General features: G+C 38.7%; 1 protein-coding gene across 1 annotated transcript in view; it reads left to right on the plus strand.

Annotated features, from left to right (window-relative positions):
• The first annotated feature begins 1,448 nt into the window (after positions 1-1,448).
• The window catches only part of LOC134794678 (histone-lysine N-methyltransferase trithorax), a 37,586-nt gene continuing 21,260 nt past the window's right edge, over positions 1,449-17,774 (plus strand). The window contains exons 1-8 of the mRNA XM_063766451.1: positions 1,449-2,218; positions 5,322-6,567; positions 6,726-6,917; positions 7,020-7,393; positions 7,549-8,112; positions 8,365-8,538; positions 9,587-9,793; positions 10,186-10,347. Coding sequence (XP_063622521.1) covers positions 2,066-2,218; positions 5,322-6,567; positions 6,726-6,917; positions 7,020-7,393; positions 7,549-8,112; positions 8,365-8,538; positions 9,587-9,793; positions 10,186-10,347 — 3,072 coding nt within the window. The 5' untranslated portion in view covers positions 1,449-2,065. The remainder of the gene's footprint in view (positions 2,219-5,321; positions 6,568-6,725; positions 6,918-7,019; positions 7,394-7,548; positions 8,113-8,364; positions 8,539-9,586; positions 9,794-10,185; positions 10,348-17,774) is intronic.

Here is a 17,774-nt window from a genome sequence, read left to right on the forward strand (position 1 = left end):
ACATAGAGTGTTACTTTTAAAATGTTATTGTGTCAACAGTAGTGATGTGAGTGTAATCTGTTATAAAAAGTTGTGGTTTACAAGTGAAACTCTTCAAAACAGTGATTGTAAGCTTCTTTCGCTTCGATCCAAGGAAATGCCGCCCGTTCCCTCTCAATGTATTTCAGGAAGCGTTTCAGCAAGGAACTTTTCGTTCCCATAACTCACGCTAGAGGTCAGTAAAGAATAAATAAACTATCTAAACTATAAAAAGTACCTAATATTATAGAGGTTTCTTGATTAGATACATATGTGTATCTAGTTTGCTAGGAGTGAATAGGGTTCAAGCACCGACGACGAACATTATTACCATCCCTTCTCCGCCCTTTACGCATGATCGACCGGCAGAGTTTTGGGGTTCACTGTGCGAGCCGTATATATACCTATGGGCAACTATAATAGCTACGCACCCTACCGCGGGTACCTACCTATATATTATTATATATACGTAACTATACTAAAAAAGGGTGCCGTGAGTGCGTATGGGTACTGTCTACCACATGGAGTACCTAGTCCATAAAAATGTAGGTAACTTAGTAACTTGTTAATAGTTAATACACTCTGTTTTTCACTTTGAATGCGAGAAAAATAAATATATTCAAAAATTTTATTATGTAGGTACATTTGGATATACCTTACATAAATATTTAAATTCGAAACTGTACTAGAAAAAAATAGACTGTGCAAGCGAAAGATTCTAAAAATTGAACCACGAGTGTAGCGAGTGGTTCGAAAAATGGAATCTTGAGCGTTGCGAGGGTTTCAAGGCACGAGAGTGAAACGAATTTTGCCACCGAGTGAAACAAAATGTTTCACCACGCCAGGCGTGGCTCACTCCGCTATTTCGTCGCTTTACTACAGTTAGCTACAAGTACATCCGTTCCACACCAATTTTGGTGGCTAGCCATTAGCTGCGCGTGGCGCTGTCGCCACCTAGCGGCCATATCTGTCCTCATCGTAACAGACGCGTTTTGTTAGAGAGTGAGTCTTCTATACCTAGTACTATTATTTATTCTGTGACCACAAAGAAAATACTAACTGTAAATTATCAAAATATCAAACAAAATCATAGCAAATCGTTTCAAAATGAATGTTATTAAGTATTTATCATTCGAAATCATGATTTAAAAGTCAATTAAGTATACCAGCAAACATAAGAAAACAATTCAAAATTTGCATTTGATTACTTGGCCTCACATGTGGACAAAATGCAAGTTTTATTACACGACAAATCATACTATTAAAGTTTCTAAATGTATATCACAACTTTGTACATGTCTTTAACCGACTGCCTCATATCGTAATTCAATCGAGCGAATCAAAATCGTGAATGCCTGCTCCGTCGCGCAGATTATAATTATATAGATCATAACGTTTTTATTGATACAGAAATGAGTGAGGCGTCTATACAGCAGTGAATAGCGAGCGACATGTTTGTTTTCATACCGGTCCGAATTAACGTCGCGATTGGTTCAAAATCCATAACTGGCCTCCGTGAGCCAGGTGTCGTTCACACCGCGGCCTCGCGGGCGCCTCGTCTCGTTAATCACTCGTGCTTGCTATTGTTAACGCACGGTGTACAGCCATCTTTGTCAAATTATGGACGATTTCGATTGATTTCAATAACTAATAGTGTTTGTGCTATCTAAATGAAAGAAAACACGGATTTAGTGATATTGACGCTTTGTGTTAGAACACGAAGAGACATTCTCTTTTGTTTTACTACTAACATCACTGCGTTGAATGGAAGCGTTACGACTTACGGCGTTAACGACCATTAAAATGATGGATGATGTCGTCTTTTGCAAAAAGAGTGTAAAGTGATCGTTATAGTAAATAATGTGAAGGGTGCATTTAGTGTTTATGTTTGGGCGGGCATGTGATGAGAACTGCGTCGTAATTTGTTGTACACATTGCATAAATGAGTGGAATGGCGTTGCGGAGCGCGCGGACCGGAGCATGCGCGCCAGTTGCCTCGCAATCTCTGGGAGCGCATTGAGTGTCCTTCGTTTACGTGTTAAGCAAAATGGGAAGGTCGAGATTCCCTGGCAAACCGCTCAAATTCCAGAACAGAAAACGTGTTAGTGTATTATCGGGTGCTGTATACCATGAAAATGCTCCGGAGAGCCAACCGCTCGCTCGCGGCGGGACCGCTAATGTTTTCGCTGGGGATAAAGAGGTAAAAGCTACTTTAGTCTGATTGACATTGTTTTTTTGACGGATGCGTTATATAAATTTAAGTGTAGTATATGCGGAAATGATTAGTGTTTACGTAATAACTACTAGCATAAACGATGGGGCGATGGTAATAAGCGTCAAATACGACAACGTACTTTGACATTTCAATAGGTACCTATTCCATTACATGTCAACAAAATTTTTATACTCTTAATTATTGTGCAGGCCTTAAGAACAAACAAGGTATCTTTAATTATTTAGATAACAAGTCTTAGATTAGAAACTGAATCAGAGATCATATCTATTGTAGCAATTATGAGTAAATTAAGTATTTTTGTTATTGGTTTAAATAATTATTTAACACAACAAAAACTTATCAATTATTGATGTGGAAAATATTAAGTACTTAAACCTAGAAATTGATAGACAGATTTTAAGAGTGAGATAAAATATACATCAGTTAGGTTAGAAAATAATATAGTCTAATCAATCAATAATAATAAATAACAGTTTAATAAAACCTTGCAACCATAAGACATCCGTTACACGCTAATTCTGGCGTCAGTTCAGTCCATCAGTCTGGTCAGAATGACGGGAGAATTATCGTGTAACACGCGGACTGATGGACTGATGGTCTGGACTGATGAAAATTTAAATTTTTTGATAATATTCGTCAGTCCGTTTTGAATGACAGAAAACTGATCGTGTAACCTCTTTGTGTCATTCTCGCGTCAGTCACCGTCTATGCAACATTTTAATAATTGTTAATGGGATAGAGTTTCTTTTGTTTTGTTCAATTTTAAATCAAACCAAAATTAATTCTATTTCAAATTTGATTGCCAATTTTTCTTGTATGATTGGCTGCTAGAAGTTAAACCTTCAGCTGGCATTCGTCATTGTGAGTAGGTAGTTGACATTTTAATATTTTTTCCTTTGTACTGTTTGTTTTGTATGATTAGGATGATTTTACTTCATCAGAAGTAAAGGGAAATATATCTTTTTCTGTCCTCTAAAGGGTTGCCATACATCCCCATTCCCCATCATCATCATCATCATCATAACTTAAGAGCTTTGCTCTTGTCGGTGGAGTAATCCCCATCTGATCCCCATTTTGAATATTATAAATTTCTAACCAGGATCATTAGCACTATTGAGTGAAATTAAAGGTGAAAGAAAATTAATTTACCTTTAATTTCATTCAACAGTGCTAATAGATATTTATAACTAGGTGTATCGCAAATTTATTTTGTTACCTTTATTTCTGATGTTTCGATGCAGGTTTCACTGACCAGTGCTCGCGGATAACTGATGTCCCAACAAAATGTCAAAACAGGAATTTGTGTCTATACAAGTGTTCAATACACAAAAGTTTTAAATGTTATTGTGCTAATACATGAAGTAAAATTATACATTGATTGATCTAGCAGGCTAGCTTTAAATAAAATGATAACAAATTTAAGAGGTGTCATTATAAACATCATATTTTCATAGAAATTTAACCTTAATGATGACATTGTCACACTTTGTCATTACAAATGCCATACAGAGTTAGCTTGGTCCAACTTAAGATATACTTATTAGACTAGTGGCTGACTTATTGAATTCAAGTGTTAATACAGACAGTAAAAAAGCTGTTATTTCTTAAAAGTTAGTATAGATACTTTTTATTTATTTATTTATATGAGCCTAGAGTGAGTAGAGTGTCCCACTGCTGGGCAAAGGCCTTCCTATAGTATAGCTACTTAAGACTAATGAATGGTTGCAAATTATATTGGTAAGTATGAACCACTGCAGATGTGGTTTTGCCCTGTACCAAAACTGCAGACATTTAATTGTTTGTAAAATATTTGCACTACCGATTCCTTGTTGTAATTTCTTAGTTTATTGCTTATTAGGCTAATTTCAAAGGTAGTCAGGAAGAGATCTAGACTGTCAGTAGGACACTGTGTTTTATTTTGGGTTTTTTTCTTTTTCATTATGTTTTTCTGATTTTCCCATTAACCATCTTGAAAGTTAAATAGCAAATTACCACCTATATAACCTATATTAGGCTGACATCAACCTACTTGGATGCATTCCTTCGATGATAAAACAATGCAAGAGTTGATTTGTCACAAATCAATCCTGTTAACTGTGGGTCGCACAAATGGTTTCCGATATACAGGGTGTCCCTAGCCATTGGACAAAGCAGAATTGTACATATGCATTAGGGTATTTAGAACCAGTATACAAAGTATCATAACAATCGGTGTAGCGGTTACGAAGAAATTAACAAATTACTTTTTTTTTACTTTGGAGCAACCTGTATGTGTTAGTAGCTCCTGAGGTAATAAATAGTATGAAACCTTCTTGGACCGTTTTGATTATCTTTTTTATTTATGACATTACTAAGATTCTGACTTGAGACAAATGTCATCATTGCGCACATTTTCAAACAAATTGTCAAAAGCACTGCCAATGATTAATACAGTATGTTTCTTTTTGTTGTCGATTATTGGAAATTACTTTTGTTTGATAATTTATTTTTTTATCTTTTGTTCTAATTAAAAAAATATTACCGTTAGAGCATTTCTGAGAAGTAACCCTACGTGGGATTTCAGGGTTTGTCCAATGGCTAAGGTCACGTTGTATAAAGCTTTTAAGACTTCTAAATTTCTAACTTACAGCTAAAAAAGTGAACTTTACTTACAAACCATGCATGTTTTAGAAAATGTATATAACTCAAATAAATTTGTTTGTATAAAATGCTTTTCTATAACCTTACCAGACCTTACCCAATATATGATATTATTCTGCATAGGTAAGAACCTTGGCCAGACTTTAAAAACTTAAATTGTTACAAAAATTTTATGAAACATTACTACATCTAAGCTCAATATCTTGTATAGGGACAATCATAGAACTTTATATTTGTTGCAAAATAAATTTAGTAGTAGCCTTGAAACAATGCATCCAGTAAGTTATCAGTTGTATACACAATGAGTATGACCCTTAGAAGGAAATGCACTTTCTGATTTTGATACATCATGTGTAATATTAAAATGGCATACTGTACGCATACAGAAATTGATTTCTTAACAATAAATTTTTCTTATCATTTTTAGGAAGAAGAAAAGAAAGAAAATAGCAAAGAAAATGAAAGAAATGAGTCTAATGAAAATTCTGTGAACATCTCTGCAGTGAACAACATTAATAACCCAGATCTTACATCTAGTGATTCAAAATCTCCTGTTCGCACTCGCTCACAAAACAAAATGGAGCCAGTTAAAGGGGAAAAACCAAAACCAGTGAAGAAAACTGTGACATTTGGTACAGTTGAGAGCTGTGAAGATATTTTCTTGCCTTTAAAAAAGATTCCTCTGAAACATCATGCACCTCTAGTGCCTATTATCAAAAAGAAATCATCATTGAAACAAACAGAATACTCTACTTTTAACAGCATACTTAAGCCAGCAAAATTGACAGATTTGAGTTCAAAGTCATCTGATAATCACGAAGGGTACTTAAGGAAAAACCTGAATCCTTTGTCAAAGCCCATGAACAAGTTCTCGCAGTTCAGTGACAGCCGATGTATTTCTCCACCACCTCGTAACCTATCTCCAGTTGATAAAGAGAGTGGAAGCTCATCAAAATTTGTTCTGCCTGTCAGAAGTGCTCATTCATCTCGAGTTATCAAACCAAATAAGAGATTTATAGATGGTGAAGAACCAACCACTGCAACTGGTACTGTGGGCTCGGCAAAGGTGCTTAAGAAGCCTAAGCTCAAGAGGCTTCTATTTAACAACTTACACAGAGATGATGATACATTAGAAGATGAGGCTTCAGATATTACAAAGGACACTGAAAAATCTAGAGACAAACAATTTCTAACACCATCCAACTTATTCAAAGACAAAACAACAAACTCATTTTCGGGTCTCAGCAGTAATACAAGAAAGCCCAATGTCAAGCTTAATTTATTCTCTAATAAGAATAAAGAAACAGAATATTCACAAGATGAAAATTCTAATGTAGAGGGAATAGAGAAAGGCAAAGCCTTGGAACAAAGTAAGCCAAGTAAAGAGGAGAGAGCTGGGCATGCAATGCGTAAACTTATGGACATATCAGATGCAAGTAGTTCTACCAGCACTACTAGTGGTTCAGAATCTGAAGAAAGCTGGGACAGTGATAGCCTGGAGGGGAGTGGGGATGAGGAAGAAAAACCACCACCTAGCCCAGAAAGAGAGAAGTCATCTGCTAGTCAACTGTTGAGTGGCAAAGTAATAATAAGGGAAGCCAGATTACAATTAAATACCCCTGCTCAAGCAACTACTGGGTTAGATGGTCCGTTTTCAGCACCAACTTCAACATGTAAGTTCTTATTAATATATAAACTGAAAACTGTGTCCAAAGCCTCAATAAAAACCAGCTAAAAAAAAATGAAAACGCTTACTTTCAACTGGGATAAGGTTTTATTTACATTATCACAGTAGATTTAGGATTGATGATAAGTTTTATCTTTTTTATAGCTCCTAACCCTCCAACCACAGTGACGTGTGGTGTATGTGGTGCAGTACGATTCTACAAATTCGTAAAGCAAGCCCGCAAGTTTGGGATATATTCCTGTGAGTCTTGCCGAAAGTTTATAACAAAGCTTCTGAAGAGAGAAAAATTAGCACACAAAAATGGTACCATTGTCATGCAATGTATGAGAGAAGAAGGTTAGTATTCCAATAGTTTGCCAATATTATTTATTTGTTTGAGTAAAATCTGAGTCATTGTAACTGTGTTTATCATTCATCTTTACTAAATTACGATTCCAGGCAATTGCATTGTGCCTCCAATAGTGAGATCGCAACAATGGAAGCTAGTACGTTCTGAAAACAGATCGCGGTGCCCGGCTTGTTGGCTGAAAATGTGTCTAAGAGCATTTCAAGTGCCGCCGAGCGTAAGGGCAGGGCTCACGGCGATGCTGCCTCCTTCGATGAGGGCCAGCGTCAAGCTCTCCGGACCTATAGTTCAGGTTAATCCATTGAGGCTAGGTGCTGGCAACACTTGGACAAGCTCATCTACATCTACGCCAGCACTGACAAATGCACCACCAAATAACACTGAGCATGAAGGCAAAAGCTTTATGCTTTTGAAAATTAATAAAAAGTCTGAGGAGAGCAATGAAAAACTAATAGAAAAAGTTGAGGTATGTCATGGAAATCTTTAAGTTAGTTAATATAAATATTAAATTGTTTTGGCCTTTACAGATTGTAATCTTTTAAGAAGGAAGTTGTATGTGCTTTCCCTATAGGCATTTTTTTTAAATGGTCACCAATAACATATTTTTATTTCTAATTACAGGATAAGACCAACAAAGATCAAGGTTCAGCTGAAGAAGACGGCGAAGATTTCAGTGAGAATAGAAAGCGTCGTATAACAAGGGTTAAAGTGCGGAAGAAAGATAAAGGTGATAAAGGTGATTCTAAACAGTCTGAAGACCCTAAACGCCAGAAGGTTGAACTTAAGGGGCCAAGAGTCAAGCATGTATGCCGAAGTGCATCAATTGTTTTAGGACAACCTATTGCTACATTCCCTACCCAAGAAGAAAAAGAAAAGCAAGAAAAATTGATTTCATCTGAAGAAGACAACAGTTTGTTACCTGTTATTGAAAAAGATGTTCTTGCTCCTAAACTTCCTAGCTGTGATATTGAAATGGATACCGAGAATAAGACTCCTGCACAACTGTGTGAAGTGACTCCTGCAAAAGAGGCTGATATTGAAATGCAGGAGCCAAAGAAAAGAAAGATTCAGGATACAGAACTATCTATTAAAGTTCCATCCAAACAAGAGTCTAGTGAAGATGAGACTGTCATGGATCTTGTACCGAAGAAGACTGTCATGAAACCTCTAACAAACATAACAAATGTAAGTTTTAAAACTAAAATACATATTCCCCGTCTGGACAGGGCTTTAATAAGGCAAGGGGCACTTATCACCATGATTTATACTTTCAATTATGCGTAATTTTTTACTTGTAAACATAAGTAGGTACAGTCACCTCCAATAATATGTTACTCTTCGAAGGCCGCAAGAATATGTGACACGCTCAAATACATATTCACTCTTCAAAGTCCAGTCTAAACATATCATAAACAATATATATATATATATTTACAGATGCGTGGACGATCTCAAAAGTTCAGTCAAAATCGGCCAGAACTGATCTGCGTCGACTTTTGGGAAAGCTATGATCCAGATGAAGTTTGTAGCTCTGGATTTGGTGTCATCGGAACCGCTCCATTTACCGTCGCGAGGTTATGTTTCTTGTGTGGTAGTGCAGGGAAAGAGAAGGTAAAAATGATGTTTTCTCAAAAATGGACGGCAAAGTCGACTTTGCCGTTTAAAAAATAGGTTGCGAAGCGCGTAGTTTATGGTCAGTCAAAAAATTAAAAAGTTAAAAACATTGCAGTCTCGATTTTGGGACTGCAATGTTGCATACAAATTCCATTATTTGTCGAGTTCCAAACTTTTTAAAAGTTGAAATGGCCATATCAAATGAAGGCACAGGCCCATTAAACAGCCAAACAGATGATTAGTACCGCGACTATTTAGCTGTCTCAAATAGGTTGGCGTATTTTCGGCAGAAAAATACACTTCTATTTTTTTATTAAAAAAATAAAAAGGCGGCAAAGCTAATTTTTTCAATTGTTTCTACTTTTTTCTGTGAAAATATATACGTAAGAAAGTTGCTTTTGTAAAATATTTCTATGATATTTATATTTCTTGCACCATTTTTGAGAAAAGCACTATATATGACTCGGCTGGAAGGCTACTTGCTGGCTTCGGATTCAATTAAACGGACTCCCAAGGTCGTCCGTTTAAAACGAATCCTCAGCCTGCAAGTAGCTACTTCCGAGCCTCGACAATAATGTACTATTTTTAATAGTGTATGTGTATAGTATTTTCTTTTTGGCGTGTTTATTTTATAGTTGTATTATTTGCATTTTTTCGAATGGGTTCTAATCCCATTCCATTTAAACCCGGAAATATTTTTTGTTTAATTGGCTGCATGTGATTACAATTTTATTAGGTACCGCATTGGATGTCGAAAACCGTCAAAATAAAAATGTTGCACCTGATATTTTCATTCAAAAATTGTATCTAAATAATACCTACATCTTAAATTCAAATTATGTGCGTGTTTTTATACATCCTTTACGTTGACATGAGTTTAACATGAGCTACTGTGATTTAACTATTTTTACACGAATTTTCCTTCGCTAGACGCAAATATTCGCATAACGTTGACCATTTACTAGTACGTAGTTCGCTCCGACGCGTATTTCGGTCGGTGTTTACCCCACGAATCGTTTAGCGTTAAAAATACTTGTAATTTCAGATGTTGGTGTGCAGCTCATGCTGCGAGTGGTACCACACGTGGTGCGCGGAGGACAGCGCGCGCGGCGGTTGGACGTGCGCGCGCTGCGTGTCGTGCGCAGCCTGCGCGCGCCCCGCCGCGCGCCTGCGCTGTCGCAGCTGCGCGCGCCACTACCACGCCGCCTGCCTGCCCGCGGCGCCGCCGCAACACAGGAGCGACTGGCCACAGGTACGAATGTAGAACTACCTCCTAAGGCCCACCCATGCAAAAATAGTCATTTGAATTAGAAATCAATCGTGAAAGAATATGGTATCTACAAAATCCCCCTTTTAAATCCACCTATTATGAAGGAGGTCAAACTACAGAACCCTAATAGATCAAGTCCCGACATGGTCTTGGGTAGTTTATGTATATTTATGTCTGTTTTCAACTTACAACCATGTGACTTAAATACTTCAGGTGGCAGCATGGTTCCATTTTTATAGCTACGCCTGTCACTATGCACTTACATACTTGTTAGAACGTGACAGGCATGGTGACAGGTGATAAAAATGCGACCGTGCTACGGTCGCGCAGGAAATAAAAAGCAGCTTTTTTATATACTGCGTCGTCTTTTGCAGATTTGCAGTACATGCTTGAAATGCAAGAGCTGCGACAGCGGCCGCGTGAGCAAGTTCGTCGGGAGTCTTCCATTCTGCGGACCCTGTTTTAAATTACGACAAAAGGGCAATTATTGTCCTCTGTGCCAAGCATGTTACAGGGACAATGACTTTGATAGCAAGGTATTTTTATTTTATTTATATGTTTATATGGGTACTCTGCTCTCTGTACCACGATAGAAAGCCAAAAAAATTTGGTTACTCATATTCATATCACTCCTTAATGATAACAATTAATAACAAACTTATACATGGGGGTCAACTGCAGCAGACTGCACATTATGATGACACATGTATATTTTTGTGAAGCTATTAGAGAATGGTAAAGGGTAATTCCACGACATAGAGTGAAAATAGTAGATTGTGTCACAAGGGAGCAAAATGACATATTTATGGCGAGACATTGAATCCTGAACGAAGCGAAGGATTCAAGTGTTAACGCCCAAGGTGGAAATAATTTTTCTACCATGTGACACATGCTTTTCATATCACCTATGAGGAAATCAACTTAGTTTTCATATAAAATAAATATCCTAAAACAGAAAAGTGGCACTTTATGCCTCCTAGCAGGGAAGAAAAGTGCTACGTTGATCGCTCCTGGTAGGGAAGGGAAATATCGCTACCAACTTAGCTTGGTCTTACTCTATGTGCGAAAGCTGGACTAATTAAGTGTCACATAATGTTTAGGAAAAATTTAAGTTACAAATAGTAGGTAACATTTTAATAAAATTAGAAAACCATAGAAAATTTCTAAGAATACAAAAAAAAGTAAAGTTCTTTTTTGGCGGAAATATCATACCTATCATAAGCTTACCTTACATGACTAAAAAACAAAATATATTATTTCTACTCGTCGACTGTAATTCTTGAATTAAGGGGCTACCCGAGGTTTTCATCGATTTTTGACAAGTTTTTAATCGTATCTCCTTTTTTTGCACTACAGATAGAATTATTAGACAAACGGTTATCGGTTTTTCAATCTTTTATCTCCGGTTTTGTCCACCAGATTTTGAAAGAAATGAATACTTATTTTTTTATGAATTTTTTAAACATTGTCTAAAAAAACACTTTTTTCGTATCTAGTTTGCAGTGAAGGATCTTACATGTACGAAATTTACATATTTGGGTTCAGCTTTGACGTCTCGAAAAACGTGTCCAGGGTTTTAATTTTAAATTAATTAACACAAAAGTTATGGCCAGAAAACCAGTTTTTTAGCATAAAATTGTTCAACTTTGATTTCAAATATCTCGAAGACAATTAGTAGAAGAGCCGGCCGCAAATTTTCTAACCGACTTGATACCACGATGAAATGCACAATGGTTTCCTATAAACGTGATGCTAAGACCGAATTCGATAGTCTGCCACGGCGGAATTTGCCGAAAGTACGAAAAAGAAGGCCACTTCCGGTGCGAAAAAAGGGGGCTGATTTAACCCATCTGATACCGAAATAATAGTTATGGCAGCAGTTAGAAATTTACATGTAGACACAGAAAAGCGAAGTCTGCCAGTATTTTTTTTGCCGGAAGTGCTTGGCAGACGCTCTCAAAGGTGGCCACCAGGACCCCTAATTTAACCCATCTGATACCACCATGAAACCAATTCCAGTCGGTAGGTATGAACCCTCATGTCAGGAATATATAAGTCTGCCAAGGCTTTTCCTGCCGAAACACCTTGGCAGACGAGATTATGTGAGCAAGGTAACCATCGGTTACCCTACACTAACCCATCTGATACCACCATGAAACCAATTCCAGTCGGTAGGTATGAACCCCCATTTTAGGAATATATAAGTCTGCCAAGGCTTTTCCTGCCGAAACACCTTGGCAGACGAGATTATAAGCAAGATGACCATCGGTTACCGTACACTAACCCTTCTGATACCACCATGAAACCAATTCCAGTCGGTAGGTCTTACCCATCTGATACCTTGTTTGACAAGTCCAGTCTGCCAAGTCAAGTCTGCCAAGGCCTTGGCAGACTTATATATTCCTGAAATGCGGGTTCATACCTACTGTCTGGAATTGGTTTCATGTAACTGATGTACATCTTGCTAACATAATCTCGTCTGCCAAGGTGTTTCGGCAGGAAAGGCCTTGGCAGACTTATATATTCTTGAAATGAGGGTTCATACCTACCGACTGGAATTGGTTTCATGGTGGTATCAGATGGGTTAGTGTACGGTAATCGATGGTCATCTTGCTTATAATCTCGTCTGCCAAGGTGTTTCGGCAGGAAAAGCCTTGGCAGACTTATATGTTCCTGAAATGGGGGTTCATACCTACCGACTGGAATTGGTTTCATGGTGGTATCAGACGGGTTGATGTAGGGTAACTGATGTACACCTTGTTAACATAATCTCGTCTGCCTAGGTGTTTCGGCAGGAAAAGCCCTGATAGACTTATATATTCCTGAAATGAGGGTTCATACCTACCGACTGGAATTGGTTTCATGGTGGTATCAGATGGGTTAGTGTAGGGTAACCGATGGTTACCTTGCTCACATAATTTCGTCTGCCAAGGTGTTTCGGCAGGAAAAGCCTTGGCAGACTTATACAGGGTGAAATTTAAGAGCGCTATTACATTTCGGCGTTGAGCGAGTTTAGGTATTTTACGCGCTGCGGCAGGCCGTGCGAGCTCAGTACGCCGATCCCTTCTACCACACTCGCACTACAATGATGGATTAAACATTCTTGATCCTTCGCGAAGCATATTGAAATCAACCATAACAAAACTAACTGTACTTAACTTTTAAAGTTCTAAAACTGTTATTTGGTAAGTACGAAAATACTAAATGCAGTGCAAATGTACATAGGGGCTGTTCATAAATTACGTCATCTATTTTTGACGATTTTTGACCCCCCCCACCCCTCAAATCATCCAAAAATCAAGCTTCGGATGAATCTGTTTCCTCCTACGTCATGTTACCATCATCCGATGTCCAGACCCCCCCCCCCCCCACTCCTCCCATTTGAAACGACGTAATTTATGAATAGCCCCATACTCGTACTTATGAAGGTATATTACTCGAAAGAAATTATAGGTACCTACTCGCTTATTTACATGTTTCGTCATTGCATTTGGTACCTATAGGTTGTAAAGTTTGTATCAACGAGGGTTTAAAAACGAACTGGTACTGAGGATCTGATGATGATTAAGGTGGTCACGGATACCAATCAACCATGTAGTAACATGATTAGGCTCGTTTGATTCGTCTCAACAAGATCTTTGACACTGAAGATACACAGGGTCTGATGATGGAGCTGGAAGGTGGCCACGGGTACCAGTCTATCATGTAACTAAACAACTTCGTGTTTGGGCTCGTTTGATTCGTCTCAACAAGATCTTTGACACAAGACAGTACTCAGGGTCTGATGATGGAGCTGGAAGGTACCATTACCAATCAACCATGCAACTAAACAACATCGTGTTTAGGATCGTTTGATTCGTCTCAACAAGATCTTTGACACTAGGTGATACTCAGAGTCTGATGATGGAGCTGGAAGGTGGTCACCGGTACCAATCAACCATGCAACTAAACCACTTCGTGTTTAGGCTCGTTTTATTCGTTTCAACAAGATCTTTGACACAAGATAGTACTCAGGGTCTGATGTTGGAGCCGGAAGGTGGTCACCGGTACCAATCAACCATGCAACTAAACCATTTCGTGTTTAGGCACGTTTTATTCATCTCAACAAGATCTTTGACACAAGGTAGTACTCAGGGTCTGATGATGGAGCGCGAAGGTGGCGACGGGTACCTGTCAATCATCATCAGCTGCATCATCAGACCCTGAGTAGTATCTTGTCTCAAACATCTTATTGCGAGGAATCAAACGAGCCCAAACACGAAGTGGTTCAGTTACATGGTAGACTGGTACCCGTGGCCACAGTCCAGCTCCATCATCAGACCCTGAGTACTAACTTGTGTCAAAGATCTTGTTGCGACGAATCGAACGAAGCCAAACACGAAGTGGTTTAGTTGCATGGTTGATTGGTACCGGTCACCACCTTCCGGATCCATCATCAGACCCTCAGTACTACCTTGTGTCAAAGATCTTGTTGCGACAAATCAAACGAGCCCAAACACGAAGTGGTTCAGTTACATGGTAGACTGTTACCCGTGGCCACCTTCCAGCTCCATCATCAGATCCTGAGTACTATCTTGTGTCTAAGGTCTTGTTGAGACGAATCAAACGAGCCTAAACACGAAGTGGTGTAGTTGCATGGTTGATTGGTACCGGTGACCACCTTCCGGCTCCAACATCAGACCCTGAGTACTATCTTGTGTCAAAGATCTTATAGAAACGAATAAAACGAGCCTAAACACGAAGTGGTTTAGTGGCATGGTTGATTGGTACCGGTGACCACCTACCGGCTCCATCATCAGACCCTGAGTACTATCTTGTGTCAAAGATCTTGTTGAGACGAATCAAACGAGCCTAAACACGAAGTGGTTTAGTTGCATGGTTGATTGGTACCGGTGACCACCTTCCGGCTCCATCATCAGACCCTGAGTATTATCTTGTGACAAAGATCTTGTTGAGACGAATCAAACGAGCCCAAACACGAAGTGGTTTAGTTGCATGGTTGATTGGTACCGGTGACCACCTTCCGGCTCCATCATCAGACCCTGAGTACTATCTTAAGTCAAAGATCTTGTTGAGACGAATAAAACGAGCCTAAACACGAAGTGGTTTAGTTGCATTGTTGATTGGTACTGGTGACCACCTTCCGGCTCCATCATCAGACCCTGAGTACTATCTTAAGTCAAAGATCTTGTTGAGCCGAATCAAACGAGCCCAAACACGAAGTGGTTTAGTTGCATGGTTGATTGGTACCGGTGACCACCTTCCGGCTCCATCATCAGACCCTGAGTACTATCTTGTGTCAAAGATCTTGTTGAGATGAATAAAACGAGCCTAAACACGAAGTGGTTTAGTTGCATGGTTGATTGGTACCGGTGACCACCTTCCGGCTCCATCATCAGACCCTGAGTACTATCTTGAGTCAAATAAATACATATAGAATGTCAGGTCGTTTCAAATATTTTTAATCCTGTCCGGTAGTTTATTAAACTGTACCATTATAAATTATAATACTATAAAAACAGTGCTAGGATCAAAGTCTCTCGTTGCGGTTTACACGCACACAGTATAGCGTTTTACACGGCGCCCGCCGCACACAATGATAAAAAACCTCGTCGTCGCCGTTGAAAATGTGCGGAGTCGACCGACACACGTCCTGCCTCTACAAGCTCTGCCGCGGCACTGAGCTGGCGCAGCGCGCGTCATCGGTAATATAGAGTAGTTTTCAAAAAATTGCCAAAAAATTATAGTAGAATTTCATAAACACTAATGTATACCAACAGTATAAGCAAACGTTGCAGATTACTTGAGTATGAAAATGACTTCGATATTAAGTAGATTTTCGTAGGAATTGACACTTGTTTCGGAGAGAAAATCGAGTTCGTTTTACTTTGATTTTCTCTTTCTCAAAGGTATGTAGGAAAAATATAGTTTGATATGCCTAAAGTACAGGGTATTAGTAATACAAAATAGCCAGGTTTAGCAGAGTAAAATTCTCAACATTTCCAAATAAGAGCTCGCCATTCAGTGCTTCACGGGGTTTTTCGGAAACGACCATCAGAAAAAAAATCATTACTAATTTAATAAGTCCTTTTTCTAATATTTACAACGATATTTATAAAGATAAGAAGACGCTTTTACTGGAACAAGTACTCATTGTTTCTAATAATGAGCGCAAAGTCCTGAATTTCGTCGACTAGTATCATCAATTTTGCATTATTTCGACTTTTCTTGTAAGAGCGCTCTTAATTCACTGGCCAAATTGAAACACCCGAAAGAACTCGAAAAAATATTAAACACGTGTTTTTTCTTTTAATACCGCTCAGTACATTTTTTTCGAAATAACTCATCATCAAGTTGTCCTAAAAACCTCGTACGTTATGGTGAACCGACAACTACCCACTACACCCGCTTCTCTCTTATCAGTTAAGGTCATTGACACCCCGCCCCTCCCGCTGTTTGCAATAGCGTCACCAATTATGAACCCTATTGCAGCGAGATAAGACGCTTACCTACATAAGTTGCTAATTTTTCCTTCATACTTTAACGGGCTTAGATCCGTCAAAATGCAAAGGCAACCCATTTTTAATCTAAAATATTATTTCTGACTAATGATTATTAACAAAACGTCCGTGGCTTAAAAACAATGAGTAAAAACTAGGTCAGGAATCTTTGCATTCAGGCGTATTTAAAAAATTGAATCATCTTATGTACTTACATTTGATTAAAAGTCGACGCAATTAACGAAAGTCCCACGAGATGGTACTCTTGGATTCAATCCTTGTCTGCGAAGGCGTGGAACTGATTCCATTTCGTATAATCTTTGTGCACCACGTAAACACTCACCACTTAATAAATAACACCGTACCATTTCCTAATATTCCCGGTTCGAAAACATTTTTTTAAACCTTAGTACGCGCGCGATTATTATTTTAAGGTTGGCGAGTGACGAGTGACTAATCATTTATGCTAACCGTTATGTTTACCGCTAGCGCGGAATGGTTTAGACTACCCTCGAAATTGATAAACCTGCCTACCATCGCCAACACTAACTAGGTGGACCCTATTGCAACGATTATAAGGTTTAGTGAAGGTCAGATAAGGGTTTTGCTGATGTTGTTGTTAAAACCTACTATTAGGTTTGTTTACATTTGTGGTAATAGGGTGACCACGACTCGTGGAAAGTATTTAAAAATTGAAAAATGAAAATTAAAAAAAAATGTACTCTTTTTTTTTCGCTAAATAGATTCCTTAAGTGTAACCTAGTGCCTGGAATAAATATGGCCAGTGATTTAAATTTCACCCTGTATATTCCTGACATGAGGGTTCACACCTACCGACTGGAATTGGTTTCATGGTGGTATCAGATGGGTTAAATTAGGGGTCCTGGTGGCCACCTTTGAGAGCGTCTGCCAAGCACTTCCGGCAAAAAAAATACTGGCAGACTTCGCTTTTCTGTGTCTACATGAAAATTTCTAACTGCTGCCATAACTATTATTTCGGTATCAGATGGGTTAAATCAGCCCCCTTTTTTCGTACCGGAAGTGGCCTTCTTTTTCGTACTTTCGGCAAGTTCCGCCGTGGCAGACTATCGAATTCGGACTTAGCATCACTTTTATGGGAAACCATTGTGCATTTCATCGTGGTATCAAGTCGGTTAAAAAATTTGCGGCCGGCTCTTCTACTAAATGAAGTTTGAAGTAAATATGGGATACTATATTGCTTAAAGCCGTTGCTGTTAACACTTTCGCAACCAGGCAAAATTTCAAACAATACCCCAGACACCGACAGTACTCGCTAGTCGGGCAACGACGTGCAACTCAATGCCGCACGCCGCGAACCCGCTAGTCGGGCAAGCGGCGGACGCTCAGGGCTGTGACAAGTAACTTTCGTATAAGTACGTGGATAAAATTAAATCTGCTGTCTCATCTGTTTAGGCTCCCCGTTTTGTTCTTCTCCTAATTCT

The sequence above is a fragment of the Cydia splendana genome, chromosome 1 (genome assembly GCF_910591565.1).
Source record: "Cydia splendana chromosome 1, ilCydSple1.2, whole genome shotgun sequence".
Lineage (NCBI taxonomy): Eukaryota > Metazoa > Arthropoda > Insecta > Lepidoptera > Tortricidae > Cydia > Cydia splendana.